The 15,511-nt window shown below is 42.2% G+C and overlaps 1 protein-coding gene across 2 annotated transcripts; it reads left to right on the top strand.

Moving 5' to 3' along the window:
- The first annotated feature begins 2,114 nt into the window (after nt 1–2,114).
- Nucleotides 2,115–13,610, top strand: bend3 (BEN domain containing 3). Of its 2 annotated transcripts, XM_043687053.2 has the most exons (4): nt 2,115–2,541; nt 3,912–4,021; nt 6,772–6,974; nt 11,061–13,610. In XM_043687053.2, the coding sequence occupies exons 2-4, from the start codon at nt 3,919–3,921 to the stop codon at nt 13,299–13,301; spliced, it is 2,547 nt and encodes an 848-aa protein (XP_043542988.2). In that variant the 5' UTR covers nt 2,115–2,541; nt 3,912–3,918; the 3' UTR covers nt 13,302–13,610. The 2 variants fall into 2 exon arrangements, with proteins under 2 accessions (XP_043542988.2, XP_043542989.2); XM_043687054.2 differs by lacking the exons at nt 2,115–2,541; nt 3,912–4,021 and having other exon boundaries at nt 6,838–6,974; nt 11,066–13,610.
- The last annotated feature ends 1,901 nt before the right edge of the window (nt 13,611–15,511 follow it).

The following is a 15,511-nucleotide window of genomic DNA, read 5'->3' as shown; positions in this document are numbered from 1 at the left end:
GTTCCCCACTCCCCTCCTCTCCTCTCCCCCACTGCTCACCCTCAGTGCTCACCAGTTGTCCTTTTGCCCCCATTCCTTTTTCTCCGGAACCCTTCTCTCCCCCACCCGGACCCTCCTCTTCCCTATTAGATAAGGAGGGAGTTAGACAGAGGAGAGCCAGTGGATGTGATCTATTTGGATTTCCAGAAGGCCTGTGAGAAGGATCCATACAGGACGATACTTAATAAGTACTTGTCGGGACATGTACTGACATGGCTAGAAGATTGGCTGGTGCAGAATCAAGATTAGAGTACTGATGAAGGCTTTTGCCCAAAACATCTATTTTCCTGCTCCTCGGATGCTGCCTGACCTACTGTGCTTTTCCAGCACCACTCTAATCTAGACTCTGATTTCCAGCATCTGCAGTCCTCACATTTTTGCCTGCTTGATTGGCAGAATCCCAGTGTGGAACCAGGCCATTTCACCTATTGAGTCCACACCAACCCTCTGAAGAACATCCCTCCCAGTCCACTCCCCTACCCATGTAACCCTGCATTTTATGGGCAATTTAGCATGACCAATCCACCTAACCTGCATGTCTTTGGACTGTGGGTGGAAACTGGAGCACCCAGAGGAAACCCACGCAGACACGGGGAGAATATGGAAACTCCACACAGACAGTCACCCAAGGCTGGAGAGTGTGAAGATAAAGGGTTTTTTTTTCAGGATGGCAGCCAGAGACAAGTGGGGTTCCTCAACGATCAGTGTTGGGACAATTATTCATGCTATACTTTAATGATCTGGACGACAAAATATGGGCATTGTTGCTAAGTTTGCAGATGACACAAAGATGGAGGGACATGAAGTGTTAAGGAAGCAGGAAGGCTGTAGAGAACTTGGACAGGTAAGGACAGTAGGCAAAGTGGCAGATGGAACACTGTGTGGGAAGTGTGAGGTTATACACTCTGGGAGGAAGAATAGAGACAGACTATTTTCTAAATGGGGAAAGGCTACGGAAATCTGAAGCACAAAGCGTCTTGGGAGTCATAGTTCAGTTCAGGATTCTCTTAAGGTTAGGCTACAGTTCAGTTGGCAGTTAAGAAGGCAAGTGTAATGTTAGCATTCATTTCAAAAGAGCAAAAATACAACAGATGTACTGCTGAGACTCTGTATCAGGCTCTGGTCAGACCACTTTTAGAATACTGTGAGCAACGTTTGGCCCCATATCTCAGGAAGAATGTGCTGGCATTAGACTGAGCCCAGAATGATCCCAGGACGAAGGGCTTGTCATATGAGGAGTGGTTGAGGACTCTGGCTTGGAGTTTAGAAGGATAAATCATATAATCCCTACAGTGTGGAAACAGGCCACTTGGCCCAACAAGTCCACACTGATCCTCCAAAGAGTATCCCATCCAGACTCAGTCCCCTACCCTATTAATCTACATTTCCCCTGATTAATGCACCTAATCTACACATCCCCAATCACAATGGGCAATTTAGCATAGCCAATTCCCCTAACCCGCACATCTTTGGACTGTGGGAGGAAACCCATGCAGACATGGGGAGAATGTGCAAACTCCAGTTGCCTCAGGCTGGAATTGAACCCGCGTTTGAGGCAGCAGTGCTAACCATCGAGCCACCATGCCGCCTAAAGGATGGGGCTTGGGGATGGCAGGGAAACTGATGGAAACTTTAAGATACTGAGAGACCTGGAGAGCGCGGACATGGAGATGTTTCTACTAATCAGAGGGACTGGGACCTAAGGGCACAGCCTTGTGAAGGGGTGACTCTTCAGAACTGAGATGAGGAAGCATGTCTTCAGCCAGAGGCTGGTTAATCTGTTGAATTTATTAGCCCACAGGGCTGTGCAGGCCAAGTCATTGAATGTATTTAAAGCAGAGACAGATTGATTCTTGGTGAGTGAGGGGTTCACGGGTTACAGGAAGAAAACAGAAGAATGCAGTTGAGAAACATATCAGCCATGATCAAGTGGGGGAGCACACTCGATGGGCTGAACGGCCTAATTCTGATCTTCTATCATGGCCTTACGGTGATCACCCTACCTTCCTCTCCCCCTTTCTTTTCTCTCTCTTTCTCCCCCTCCTCTCCCTCCTTCCTTTCCTCCTCTCATTCTCCCCTGGTTTTGATTTCCTTTGATGTTTCCCATCTCTTCTCCAGAGTTTCCCTTCCTTTTCTCCCTCTGTCACTTCGTCTCGGCCCTCTCGTGTTTCTCATTTCCCTTCACTGGGATCTCTTTTGCCCTGGTCTGTTTCTCAGCCCTCCTTGTCCTGTGTGTGTGTGTGTCCCTCGCTGCCCTTGTCCCTTCTCTCTGTCTCTCGTGTTTCTCTCTCTCTCTCTCTCCTTTCCGCGTTTCCCTTTCTCTCTCTCTCTCTCTCTCGTGTTTCTCTCCCTGTCGCCTGGCTGCGGAAATGACACAGAGTCACGTCACGGAGCAGACACCCGGAGTAACAAAAAAAAACACGGCTCCATTTTCCACAGACGGCCGGGGAGGGAGCGGAAAGAGTGGGTGCCGTGCTAAGGGAGCTCCGCTGGAGCGGCCAGGTAAGACTGAGAGCAGCTCCCGCTGCGCTGTACAACACAAGGCAGCAGCTCAGAAAGTGGGGGCTGTACACACACACACACAGGGTGGTGGTAGGTGGAGGAGGGAAGGGGGTTGAGGGGGAGGATGTGACAGAGAGAGAGAGAGAGAGAAACACAGGGTCTAATCTGCAGTGATCTTTATCCCTGTGCAAGGACAAACACTGCCTGTCTGAGAGAAGGGTCATGGCGTTACTGTTCTACGTGTCCTGTAACCAAACCCAGGGGCTGAGCTTCTCTCTTCTCAACTGCTTAGCAATTGCACCCCCTTCTCTCTCAAGTTTGCAAGGAATTGGTCGTGATTCCGAAGCAACAGCCTTTTCAAGCTCAGGAGGCAATGAATTTTCAGGCAATTAGGAAGTGGGGTGTGTTTTTTTTTTGTTTCACGCTGAGTTATGTGTCTGGGTGTTTTTCCTTGCCGAGTGAAGGCACAGCGCCCTCACAGGATCATCGCCCCCCCCCCCCCCCCGGTCAGGCACATGGCAAACTCGCTCAACTGCAGTTCAGCTCAGGTTTACTGTAAGTCAAATTGAACTCAACTTCGTGGGGATATTCCACCCTTCCTGTTCACCAAATCTCTTGGTTTCTGCACATTCCACTACTCAGATAAACTAGATAAGATCACGACGCATCGCATCAAATGTCGTTTCATGTTTTCAACGTCGAAATAAAGTTTCTCCGAATTATTAATGTTCCTGCTCAGATTGGATGCATCTGTGTCTTTTCACGTTTCTTAATGCAACTGTTTCTTTTATTTTGGGGCAATATTGACAATAAATTGCGGAAGCCAACTATACTTGACCTCAGATTAAGCTGCATTAAATCGATGCCTGTCAGATGTGAATTTGAATGCATAAAAGTGCATTTTCAAAAATGTATTGGAATATCTACAGTGTGAGCAGAGGCCAATTGGATAGCAGCAGCTATTCCCTGCATGTTTATAATTTAATTTAGTTCACGTGGAGAAAATGGAATGAGTAGATTTTGCAGCATAATGAAACAGTAGCTACACTTTTTTCTTAAAAAGTTAACATAACACTTTGTCTGGAAAACAAAAATGTAGCAATTTGTGACTCATTTCTTTCTCAGACATTTACAATTGGCAGATTAAAAACGTTTTGTATGAGATACTGAAAGAATGTGCTTAATGCTCAGGCAAAATTTGCTGTTGAATGAATTAGTCTCAGGAAGCTGATAAAATCTAAGATGTTTATGTTAGAGCAGAGTGACTGAATGTATAATTTTGTTAGTGGTTAATGCAGATAACTTTTATTAGCTGTTAAATCACACACATTTGATTGGTTTGTCTTTAACTGTAGAGTTATTTATTCCAGGTAAAAAATGAACATTGCAGAGCAGAATGAGGAACCTGGAGCCAGACTACCTTTCATAGTTCGAAATCTTTCAGTCAATAAGAATGAAGAGTTAGAGAATGGAGTACACGGTAAATTCCTTCGTAAATTTTTTGGTGGGGAGGAGATCCTGATCTGATGGGAGTATTGCCACACACCGACATAAAGCACAGATTTGCAGACTGCTTCAGCAATACATGGGCAAGGACTATGGGAGAAGTGATGACTTCCCCTGCAGCAGGAACTGGAAGGCTTTATCTTTTGTTCTTTTCTTTGTTAACTTCTGGTAACCTATGTCATTTTATTAATATTTAGAGTCATACAGTCGTAGAGATGTACAGTATGGAAACAGACCCTTCAGTCCAATTCCTCCATGCGGATTAGATATCCCACCCTAATCCCGTCCCATTTGCCAGCACTTAGCCCATATCCCTCTAAGCCCTTCCTATTCATATACCCGTCCAGATGCTTTTTAAATGTTGTAATTGTACCAGCCTCCACTACTTCCTCTGGCAGCTCATTCCATATGCGCACCACCCTCTGCGTGAAAAAGTTGCCCCTTAGGTCCCTGTTATATCTTTCCCCTCTCACCCTAAACCTATGCCCTCCAGTTCTGGACTCCCCCACCCCAGAAAAAAGATTTAGTCTATTTATCCTATCCATGCCCCTCATGATTTCATAAACCTCTAAAAAAAGGTCACCCCTCAGTCTTCAACGCTCCAGGGAAAACAGCCCCAGCCTATTCAGCCTCTCTCTATAGCTCAGATCTTCCAACCCTGGCAACGTCCTTGTAAGTCTTTTCTGAACCCTTTCAAGTTTCACAGCATTCTTCCAATAGGAAAGAGAACAGAATTGCACTCAACATTCCAAAAGTGGCCTAACCAATGTCCTGTACAGCTGCAGCATGACCTCTCCTATACTCAAAGCTCTGACCAATAAAGGAAAGCATACCAAACACCACCTTCACTATACTATCTACCTATGACTCTCAAGGAGCTATGAACCTGCACTCCAAGGTCTCTGTTCAGCAACACTCCCTAGGACCTTACAATTAAGTGTATAAGTCCTGCTAAGATTTGCTTTCCCAAAATGCAGCACCTCGCATTTATCTAAATTAAACTCCATCTGCCACTCCTCAGCCCATTGGCCCATCTGAACAAGATCCCATTGTTCTTTGGCACCCAGTGCCCACAAGGTGTGCAAATGGTGTAGTAGCACCATTTAACAGGAATGCAGCTTACAATTTAATTGGAATTGGTAGGCACCAAACCATAATGTTCTACAATGAGAATACTTACTATTACTGTAGAAAGAGAACTGCTGGAAAGAACAGTCATAATATGAATTTTATATTGTGTTTGAGATTGATTTAATTATGTAAGGAACTAGGATGTTAAATCTGAAGAAGAAAACAAATTACATATGTATGAGAAGCAAATATTGGAGTTAAAATAGTATATTTCTTAGTTGTATTTTGACATATTGAACTACAAAATTATCCTGAGTGCATTTCATAAACTTATCTTCCTCTCTATTACTATAAATTTGTTTTACAAAGTCTACATGCAGATTAAAGTCCCTAACATAACTGTATTACTCAAGTTACATGCAGTTCTGATTTCTTTGATTGCATTCTGTCATACACTACAGCTACTGCCTCTGCCACAGGTTCCCACCCCTAGTCGTTTCTTAGCTCTACTCTTAACTGGTTTTACATCTGGATTTTATGAACTAATGCATGAACTCTATGCCACTTTTATCCCATCCTTTATAATCTAGGCAACTCATCCTCATTTTCCATCTCTTCTAAAAGTGAAATATCTTGGAATATTTAGTTTCTAACCTTTGTCACTTTGCAACCACATTTTCATATGGCTGTTAGATTAATCTCATTTATTTCTCTGTTGTGCACTTTCAGATATAATGCCTTCAGTTTTAATATTTTACTTTTCCTGGTGTCACCTTAGCCATTAATGTTGCATAATCTTTGTTAAGCTGTCTGTTCCCTGTTTGACTAATTAAATATATTTTTACCCTATACACTACTTTATTCTACAACCTTGACATTTCAGTTACTACTTTTGAAGTTACTTTTTACTTTCTGTCCTCATTTTCTGAGTTCATGACATGTTACTATTGTTTTAGATCAAATTAAACAGGTTAATAACTGCTTCAAAATATTAAATAAGGAATGGTTTAATGTTTTAAACTTAACTTGGCAGTATTATCAGAAGTAACTCCAAGGCAATAGTAACAGGATTACCATGTGATGAACTACAGAGAAAGGTTAAACAAAAGTGTTAAACAGAGATTATTAACATGGCATGCATTGAAACTAATGGTTATTAGGGCAGGGAAGGAAGGATCTAAAGTTGTATAAGAATACAAGAAAAGGAAATTGAATTAAAGTAGATAACACGTTTTCAGAGCTATTCATACATAGTCCATGAGCCAATTACTTTGTTCTCTGCTAGAATTTCCTTGACTACCAAAGAACATATCCTTGGTTCTGCAAGTTCAATACATTATGGAACTAATGTAACCCTGATGTCCAAGTCAACAACCATTTTGTTCATTGGAAAAGTGTAATATACAAAAACACTTGAGTTCCAGATCAAGTATGGACTGTGCAATTATTTTTATTTTAGTCATTCATGGGATATAGGTGTCACTGGCTGGGCCTTCAGTTATTATCCCTCTCTAGTTGCCCTTCAGAGAGTTGTGGTGAGTTGGCATGTTGAATAACTGCAGTTCATGTGTTAATCAATATGTCCACTAATGCTATTATAATACAGTGGGTCAAAAACAAACTTGAAATCTTTGTTTTCCTCTCCCATTGCAGTGATAAAAGTCGATATTGACAGGGTCAAAGCAGAAATTAACACTGAAGATGATGATGTGGGTAGCTCCAACCCCAATCAAGCTGCAGAGCCTAACTGTGTGCAGGACACAGCAAAACGAAAACAGTTACAGAATGGTTTTGGTAAGATGACTCCAGAATGTGAGAGTCCCATCATCCATAAAAGGAGGAGAGTTATCTGTGAGGTAAATATTGCTGCAGTATATTCTAACCGTACACAGTTCTTTTTGCCTTTCTTTGGAATAAAGCATGTTGCATTTCATTGATATCTATGTCATGTATTTTAAAGTGCTTTTACTTATAACCACTGGGGGAGGGTGCTAGACTTCAGCGTATTGATACACTTCAGTGTGATGTGGCAGGATTTCAGTTTGATTCCCCTTTTGACTAGGTTCTTGATCTCAATTGGTTGTTGCCATTTACTGGAATAAAGTGTATTCCTTAAACAGGAGGAGGACCAAATTAGCTCTGATTTTCATGGGGCATTTACTATCTGGCTCAAAGTAGCAATAGTTGGACAAATTGCTTCTTTGGTGGATTTGCATATCATCAATGTATAATGCCAGAAGGTAGGGAGGGCCTGCTAATATTGCTGCAGCACAAGTACCGGGCAATGACTAACTCCAACTACAGAGAGTCTAACCATCTCTTCTTGATTTTAAATAGAATTAACAGCACTGAATTCTCCTCCATTAACATCTTCGGCATCACCATTGATCAGAATTATAATTGGGCAAGCCTTCTACATAATGTAGTTACATAATTTGGTCAGGGGCTGGGAATCCTGCAGCAAACAATCCATATTCTCATTCCCCAGATCCTCCTTTCCACAGTGTGAGCATACAGATTAGGTGTAGGGGTGGACACCTGACTCTTCCAGCCTGCTCTCCCATTCAGTAAGATCAAGGCTAATCTGATTATACCACCTTCTTGCTTCTGTCCAATAACCTTTAACCCCCTTGTTCATCTAGAATTCATCTACCTCTGTCTTAAAAACAGCCAAAGATTATTGTGTTTTGAGGAAGTGTCTGAGAATAAGAATATCTCCTCTTTGCTTTATTTTTAAACAGTACCTCCTAGTTCCAGATTCTCCCAAAGAGGAAACACCATTTCCACATCCACTCCATCAAGCCCCATCAGAATACTATATGTTTCAATCAAATTACCTCATTCTTTTCTAAAATCCGAAGGTTATCAAGTTTGGCCTTGTGAGACGACCCACCCAATCCAGTCATTAGTCCAATAAGCCTTCTCTGAATTGATTCAATACATTTACACCCTTCCTTTAATAAGGAGACCACCACTGTACACAGTGCTGAAGATGTGTTGTTGGCAATACACTGTGTGGTTGAAGCATAGCCCCTGTACATTTATATTCAATTCACCTCACAATAAACAAGAACATTCATTTCTGCTGATGGGCTTATGCCCGAAACGTCAACTGCCCTGTTCCTCGGATGCTGCTTGACCTGCTGTGTTTTTTTTCAGCACCACCCTTTTCAACTCTATGTAAATAATGTTTTTTAACTTTTCCTGCCAAAGTTGACAATTTCCTTATTATGTTCTCTTCACAACTTCCCTACCTATCTTTATGTCATCAGCACATTTAGCAACCATATTTATGGGGTTTTATTGCAAATTATTCATGTAAATTGTAGACAGTCAAAGCTCCAGTGTTGATCTCTGTGGTATATCACTCATTACATCCTGTCAGCCAGAAATTGCCCCACTTATACCAGCACTCTTGTTAGCTAGTCAATTTTTATCCATGCCAATATGTTGCCTTGCACAGCATGAACTTTTATGTTCCACAGTAGCCTTTAATGTGACATCTTATGAAATGTTTTCTGGAAATCCAAATGCACTGCAACCATTTGTACAGCTTTATTCACAACTCCTGTTACTTCCACAATGAACTTCCATTTATTTGCTTCTAAGTGTCTTGCTATAATACCTTTGATAATAGCTTCTAATACATTCCCTTTGACAGGTGTTTAAGCAAATTGCACTTGTTTTCCAGCTTTCTTCTCTGAATCCAAACAACAATTGTTCCTAAACATTTTTGAATAACAGATGCGTTGCTACTTTCTGTTGTAATGGAACCTTCCCCAGATCTAGGGAATTTTAGAACATTAAAGCAATGCATCATCTATCTCACTGGGCACTTTTTGAAGAGCTTGGCATGAAGTCAGTCAGGACCCAGAGACTTGTCAACCTGCCACTCCATTTTATTTGTTTTCCTGGTGATTGTAACATTACTGAGTTTCTCCCTCACTTCAATTTTGTGTTTTATAGCTGTTTCTGAGATATTATTTCTGCATCAGTGGTTGAGGCAGTGAATGTTGAAGGGGCTGTCTAGGATGTCAATCAAGAGGACTGCATTGCGCTTGATCTTGTTGAGTCTCCTTCAGTGTTGCTGAGGTTGCCCTCACCCAGGCAGCCAGACACTGTTCCATCACACCCCTGACTTGAGCCTTGTAGCCAGTGGATGGGTGAAGCAGATTTGTAGCGAAGACCAATCCAAAAAAAAACTGTTCAGTTCACTTATTGTCTCCTTATTTTCCAAGTAATTTCTCTAATTAACTTTCATTTATGATTTCTAATTAATTTCTATTTTCTATTGGACCAACATTCACTTTGTTAATGCTTTTTAGACACAGGCTAGCTTTATCTTGTAATTTTTCCCTAGCTATTTTTTTTAGTCAATCTTTGCTATTTTTATATTCTGTTCAATGTTCTGACCTCCACTTTTGTATAATTATATGCTTCTTTTTTAAAGTTTGACACTATCTTTAACTTAACTTTGAACTTTAACTGTGATGGCCAAACCTCCCTTGGATATTTTTTTGTTCTCTCCGGAGTTACTTGTCATTATCCTTTCTCATCTCTACCCAAATCACTTTTACATCTCGGTTTCCTGAACTTAGGTCCTCCCTCTCGATTGTGTTCATAATAGTGCCAATGCACCACCTGTTTCTGGATTCTTATCCTTCCTCAGTATCATGGACCAATCAGAATTCAGTCTCAATCTGGTATCCTGCAGCTTTATCTCTGTAATGGTTATCAGATCATATATATTTATTTCTGGATTTGATATAAATTTATCTATTTTGTAACAAATGCTGCATGCATTCAGATACAGAGACCTTAGTTTTGTTCTTCTGTGATTTTGTAATCTAACCTTTTCTGTTGATTTCCAATAAGCCTTGTACTCTCTCTTTCTTTCTTCCACAACCCTGTATCTCATTTCCCATATTAATACCTCTGTTTCTAATGTTGTCTCTAAAGTTTAAAATCTTGTCTGCTTGCTACAAAACCAGCCACAGCACAATCCATGTGTGGACTGTCCAATTAGTACAGATCTTACTCTCCCCTGTACTGTTCCTGGTGCTTTACAAACCGGAATCTGCTTCACCCATCCACTGGCTACAAGGCTCAAGTCAGGGGTGTGATGGAACACAGAGAAAACCCACGCACACACAGGGAGAATGCGTAAACTCCACACAGAAAGTCGTGCAAGGAAACCTCAACTCCAAGTTTCACTCCAAGTTAGGATAGTTTTGGCAGCCATATACCACCATGACTTGGAAATATATTACTATAGCTTTATCACTACTGGGCTAAAATTCTGCAACTGCCTCCGTGTGTACCTACAACATGGATTGTTGTATGTGATTCAAGAAAGTGGCTCACCAGTTAGGGGAATGCAATAAATTTGATACTTGCATATCTTGAACAAACAAAAGGATTGTACTTTTATTAGAAAGAAAAGCTCAGTAAATTATATTTTTATTTTTGTTCTTATCAAGTTGACAACTTCCATTTCCTAAAATTAATCTCTTTCAGTTTTAGCCTTCATTGGTCAGGTGCAGCACAGCTAAACACAGAGTTAAGCTTCTTCTAATCTGTCTCATCCTGAATAGAGTACATGTTTGACAGTTATCTGAAAGAAGACTGAACGGACTACACAGTTCTTCTCCTCTTTGTGATTAGTATAGTTGAATTGTTATTCATTTAAATAGAAATTGGTCTGCATTGTGCTTTCTTCACAGACATAACATAAGCACATATCATACTAATTTAGCAGTGTGCACGCTGCCTCCAATTTATTCAAATTGAATATCGCTTCAACAAAGTAAGTACAAAAATGTAGGGAAAAGTTTTTTTTATTGATATGCATTACAGAGGTGGTGCGAAATCTACAGAAAGCAGATGCATTTATTCTCTTCTGGTGCAATTTTCGCTAAAAATGTTGCACTTTGTCTTTTAAGGACAGGTTTGCAAATCTAAACGGCACAGAGTCTTCAGTACCTTCACAGAGAAACGCAGATGATGTGTGTAAAGTTGAGGAGGTCAGTACAGTTGTATTGATGGAAAGCAAAGATGCTCCTCAGGACAAGCCATCGTACAGGAAACCACTGTATAGCATCTCACACAAAATCTCCGATCGGCGAAATGTTCAGGCTGCAGACCAGCACACATCAGGTGAGGCTTCAGAAAGAGGTTACCTCAACACTCTGTTACAACAGCGAAACCTCACCGACGTCTGCAAGAATTACTCTTCCGTCTCGCCAGCCCACGGGGCTGATGTTGATTCAACACTGTACTCACTGATCCATAAAATGTTTTTCACTCTCAACACGTTGAACTCTACTATGACCCAACTACACAGCAAGATCGACTTGCTGTCACTGGAGGTGAACAGAATTAAAAAGCATGTGAACCCCGGCGAATCGACGGTGGAGTTCCTGCCTCCTGCCGAGTACCAGCTCAACAACGCCGAACTCAAGCAGGTCCTGGACGAAAGCTCCTCTCCGGGAGACTTTGCCTGTCGATTGCTCGTGCAGCTTTTCCCAGAGCTCTTCACCGAAGATGAGGTCAGCAGGGGTTGCACTGCCTGTGGCGCCATGTCTGAGAAGAAGCTGGGCTCGCTCCATCTCCAGCTGATCAGGAACTACATTGAGGTCTGCTACCCATCAGCCCGAAATGGTGATATCTGGCAGGCGGAGTGCTTGCCGCAGATCAGTGACTTTTTTAACCGGTTTTGGGCACAGAGAGAAATGGAGAGCAGTCAACAAAGCGCCAAGGTGATTGGCTTTTATGAGTCAGACCGTGGTGGGGAGCTGCCACAGCCTAACTGCTATGTCGAAGGCGGCCTGCAAGATGAGCAGTTGTCATTCGATTCCTCCAGCAGTCTGAGCTCAGACTTGATTTTGGAACCCCAAGAGATCAGCGAGTATTTGGACGAAGCCTCGTCCCCTGGAGAATTTGCAATTTTGCTGGCGCACAGACTGTTCCCAGAGCTCTTTGACGGAAAGTGTGTGGCCTCGCAGTCGAGCTGCTACGGCTCCTCTATAAAGCAGGTGCTGGATCCACAGCGGCTGCAGGTTGTCCGGAGGTATGTAGAGATCTACTTCCCCGAGGTGCAAGAGGACAAGGTTTGGCTGCAACAGGTTGTCCACAAGATGGATGAAGAGCTCGCGAGTATGAATTCTGATGGGAGCGAGTCTGACATTTTCAGGAATGAGAGTCACCGTTCCCCGAATATCTCCACAATTGGGAGCAGTGACAGCTGTGACTTCGATAAATCCATTCAGAAGTGCAAAAAGGTCTGGCTAATGCCCGTTGATTTCAACAGCATCGTTGTACCCCTTCCAGACTTTGAGGTCCCCAACCCAGAATACATGCTCAGCAAGCAGCAGCTAAAAAACATATACGAGAGCAGCTTATCGATTGGAAACTTTGCCTCCCGGTTGTTGGTGAGGTTGTTCCCTGAGCTCTTCACACCAGAGAACTTGAGAAAGCAGTACAATTGCAGTGGCTCCCTTGGCAAAAAGCAGCTGGACCCAGTCCGTATAAAGCTCATCAGGCATTACGTGCAGCTGATGTATCCCCGAGCCAAGTGTGACAAGGTGTGGAATCAAGAATTTGTCTCAAAGCTGGACGAGAGGTGCCGCCGCAGAGACACGGAGCAGCGGCGCGTTTATCAGCAACAGAGAAAGAAGACCATCTTTGGAACTGAGAAGGAAGAGCCGACAACATCGGTGCAGCCAGAGCAAGTCAGGAAAGAGGCGATACTGCTGGCCCCAGAGAGAACCGACCGGTACCACAGAAACTTCTGTAAAGTGGCACTTGATGAGCTAACCATGCCCGCTCTTGATTTCCCAGTCCCAAGCAAGCATCTGCTTTCTGCTAAAGAATTAAAGGAAATCGTGCAGGACAGTCTGTCAATCGGGAACTTTGCTGCTCGACTTCTTGTTAAGATCTTCCCAGAGTTGTTTACATCAGAAAACCTCAGATTACAGTACAACCATTCGGGCGCATGTAACAAGAAGCAGTTGGATCCACTCCGCCTGAAGCTCATACGCCATTATGTGGAAGCAGTTTATCCACGGGCCAGGAATGATCAAGTGTGGCATCTCGAGTGCATACCGAGCATTGATGAGAGGTGTAGGAGGCCTGATAGGAGGAAGTCCAAGGTGATGGCAAAATCCAAAGATAAAAAAAAATGAGAAGTTCTTTTAGCTATCGTTAGAAACATTCAGGTTTAAGCGGGTTCACTGCAAAGTCATGACAAATATGTGAAGCTTCTGACTGGCGTAGATAAGTTTAAAAATATTTTTAAACCTTAGGAAGAATCAAAGGTGCCAGTTCAGAAACGAAACCCACACTCGGAATTATCACCTCCTATTTATTATGTGTTTGATTCATCGTTTTTCGATCCATATCCAAGAATAAATTAATGATTTGATCTGCACAAAAGCTTTATACTTTTGCTGTGACTGGAGAGGAAACACTGAAATAAAACACAGAAGAAAATCTGCCCTGCTACTCTTTGTTTCTGTCACAAAAGGGAAAGATTTAGTGTTGCTGGAAGAAAGACACAATGTTTCAAAGCTTTTCATCTTACATTCATCAGGAAAATTTGCAAGAAGTAGAAATCTAAAGTGAAATCAACTTTTTACACTTTGAGAGCAGAGGGCTGTTTAGTTGTCACTTGTTGGGCCGAAGGGCCTGTTTCCACACTGTAAGTAATCTAATCTAATCTAGACTCTTGTTTGTAGAGACATTACCATGGACAATGTTTCAGTTAGTGATAACTGACAGTTAACTTCAAAAATTAATTTAGATTTTAAACTAGGCACATTGATACTGTTTGGTCAAGGCATTTCCCTGATAAGCTTAAATTGGTTGATTGTTTAATTCCTTGCATACTCAGGATTAACAAATGTTGTCCAATCTTGGAATGAACAGTCTAATTTTACATACTGTCATGAACCACGTTATTAATCTGTATGATAACAAAATGTCTTATTTGTTTAATGGCAGCAGTCTGTTAGTGGCAAATACTGCTCCTGTTTCTACTGCTCAAACCTTGAGGATATTTTACTCTTTCAGGGTAATCTGAAGTAGATTGAGTACTTCTAAGGTCCAAAGGTGATGGCCTAAGTTGTTGACATTGAACTACTGGAAAATAAAAGTGCAGAAGTAGTTATGTAGAACAAAGAAATAGTGAAGGAACTGAATCACTTTTCACAGTGGAAGATGCCAGCAGCATACCAGACCTTCAAGAGAGTCAGGGGCAGGGGTGAGTGTAGTGCCATCAGTAAGGAAACTATGCTGGGGAAGCGGAAAGGACGGAAGGAGAATAAATCACCTGGAGCAGATGGACCACACACCGGGATTCTGAAGAAGAAAGCTGAGGAGAATGTAGAGGCATTCTTTCAGGAATCACTGGATTCAGGGAAGGTCCCAGAGGACAGGAAAATGGCTAATGTAACACCCCTGTTTAAAAAGGGAGCCAGAAGTTTGGAAGTTATAGGCAGGCTAGCCTGATCTTGGTCACCGGTAAGATTTTCGAGTCCATTATTGGGGATAAGATTGAAGAGTATTTGAAAGTGGATGTAATTCAGGGTGGAGTCAATATGGCTTTGTCAAGGGGAGGTCATGCTGACACATATGATAAATTCTTTGAGGAGATAACAAGCAAATTAGACAAAGGAGAGCCAGTGGACATGACTGATTTAGATTTTCAGAATGCATTTCATAAGGTGCCTCACAGGAGGCTGCTAAATAAGATAAGAGCTCATGGTGTTAGGGGCAAAAGTACTGGCATGCATAGAGGATTGGCTGACTGGCAGAAGGCAGTATGGGGATAATGGGGTCACTTTCAGGATGGCAACCAGTGACTAATGGCATTTCCTAGGGGGTCAATGTTGGGACCACAACTATTCACATCATTATTAATGATCTGGACAAAGGAACTGAGGACTTTATTGCCATGTTTGCGGATGACACAAAGTTAGGTGGAGGGAAAGGTAGTGTTGAGGAACTGGGGAGGCTGCAGAAAGACTTTGACAAGCAGGTAGAGTGGGCAAAAAGTAGCAGACAGAATACAATGTGGAAAAGTGTGAGGTTATGCACTTTGGTAGGAAGAATGGAAGCATAGATTATTTTCTAAACAGGGAAAAGCTTTGAAAATCTGAAGCACAGAGACACTCGTGAATCCTATTTCAGGATTCTCTTAAAGTTAACATGCAGGTTCAGCTGACAGTTAGGAAGGCAAATGCAGTGTTAGCATTCATTTCTAGAGGGCTCGAATACAAGAGCAGAGATTTTCAGCTGAGGCTGTATAAGCCTCTAGTCAGACTACATTTGGAATATTGTGAGCAGTTTTGGGCCCCATAACTAAGAAAGAATGTACTGGAATTGGAAAGGGTCC

This window comes from Chiloscyllium plagiosum, unplaced genomic scaffold (assembly GCF_037043375.1).
Source record: "Chiloscyllium plagiosum isolate Xiang-an unplaced genomic scaffold, Cpla_swu_hap1 HiC_scaffold_3, whole genome shotgun sequence".
In the NCBI taxonomy this organism is placed as follows: Eukaryota; Metazoa; Chordata; class Chondrichthyes; order Orectolobiformes; family Hemiscylliidae; genus Chiloscyllium; species Chiloscyllium plagiosum.
This window is presented reverse-complemented; position numbering and strand designations above follow the sequence as displayed.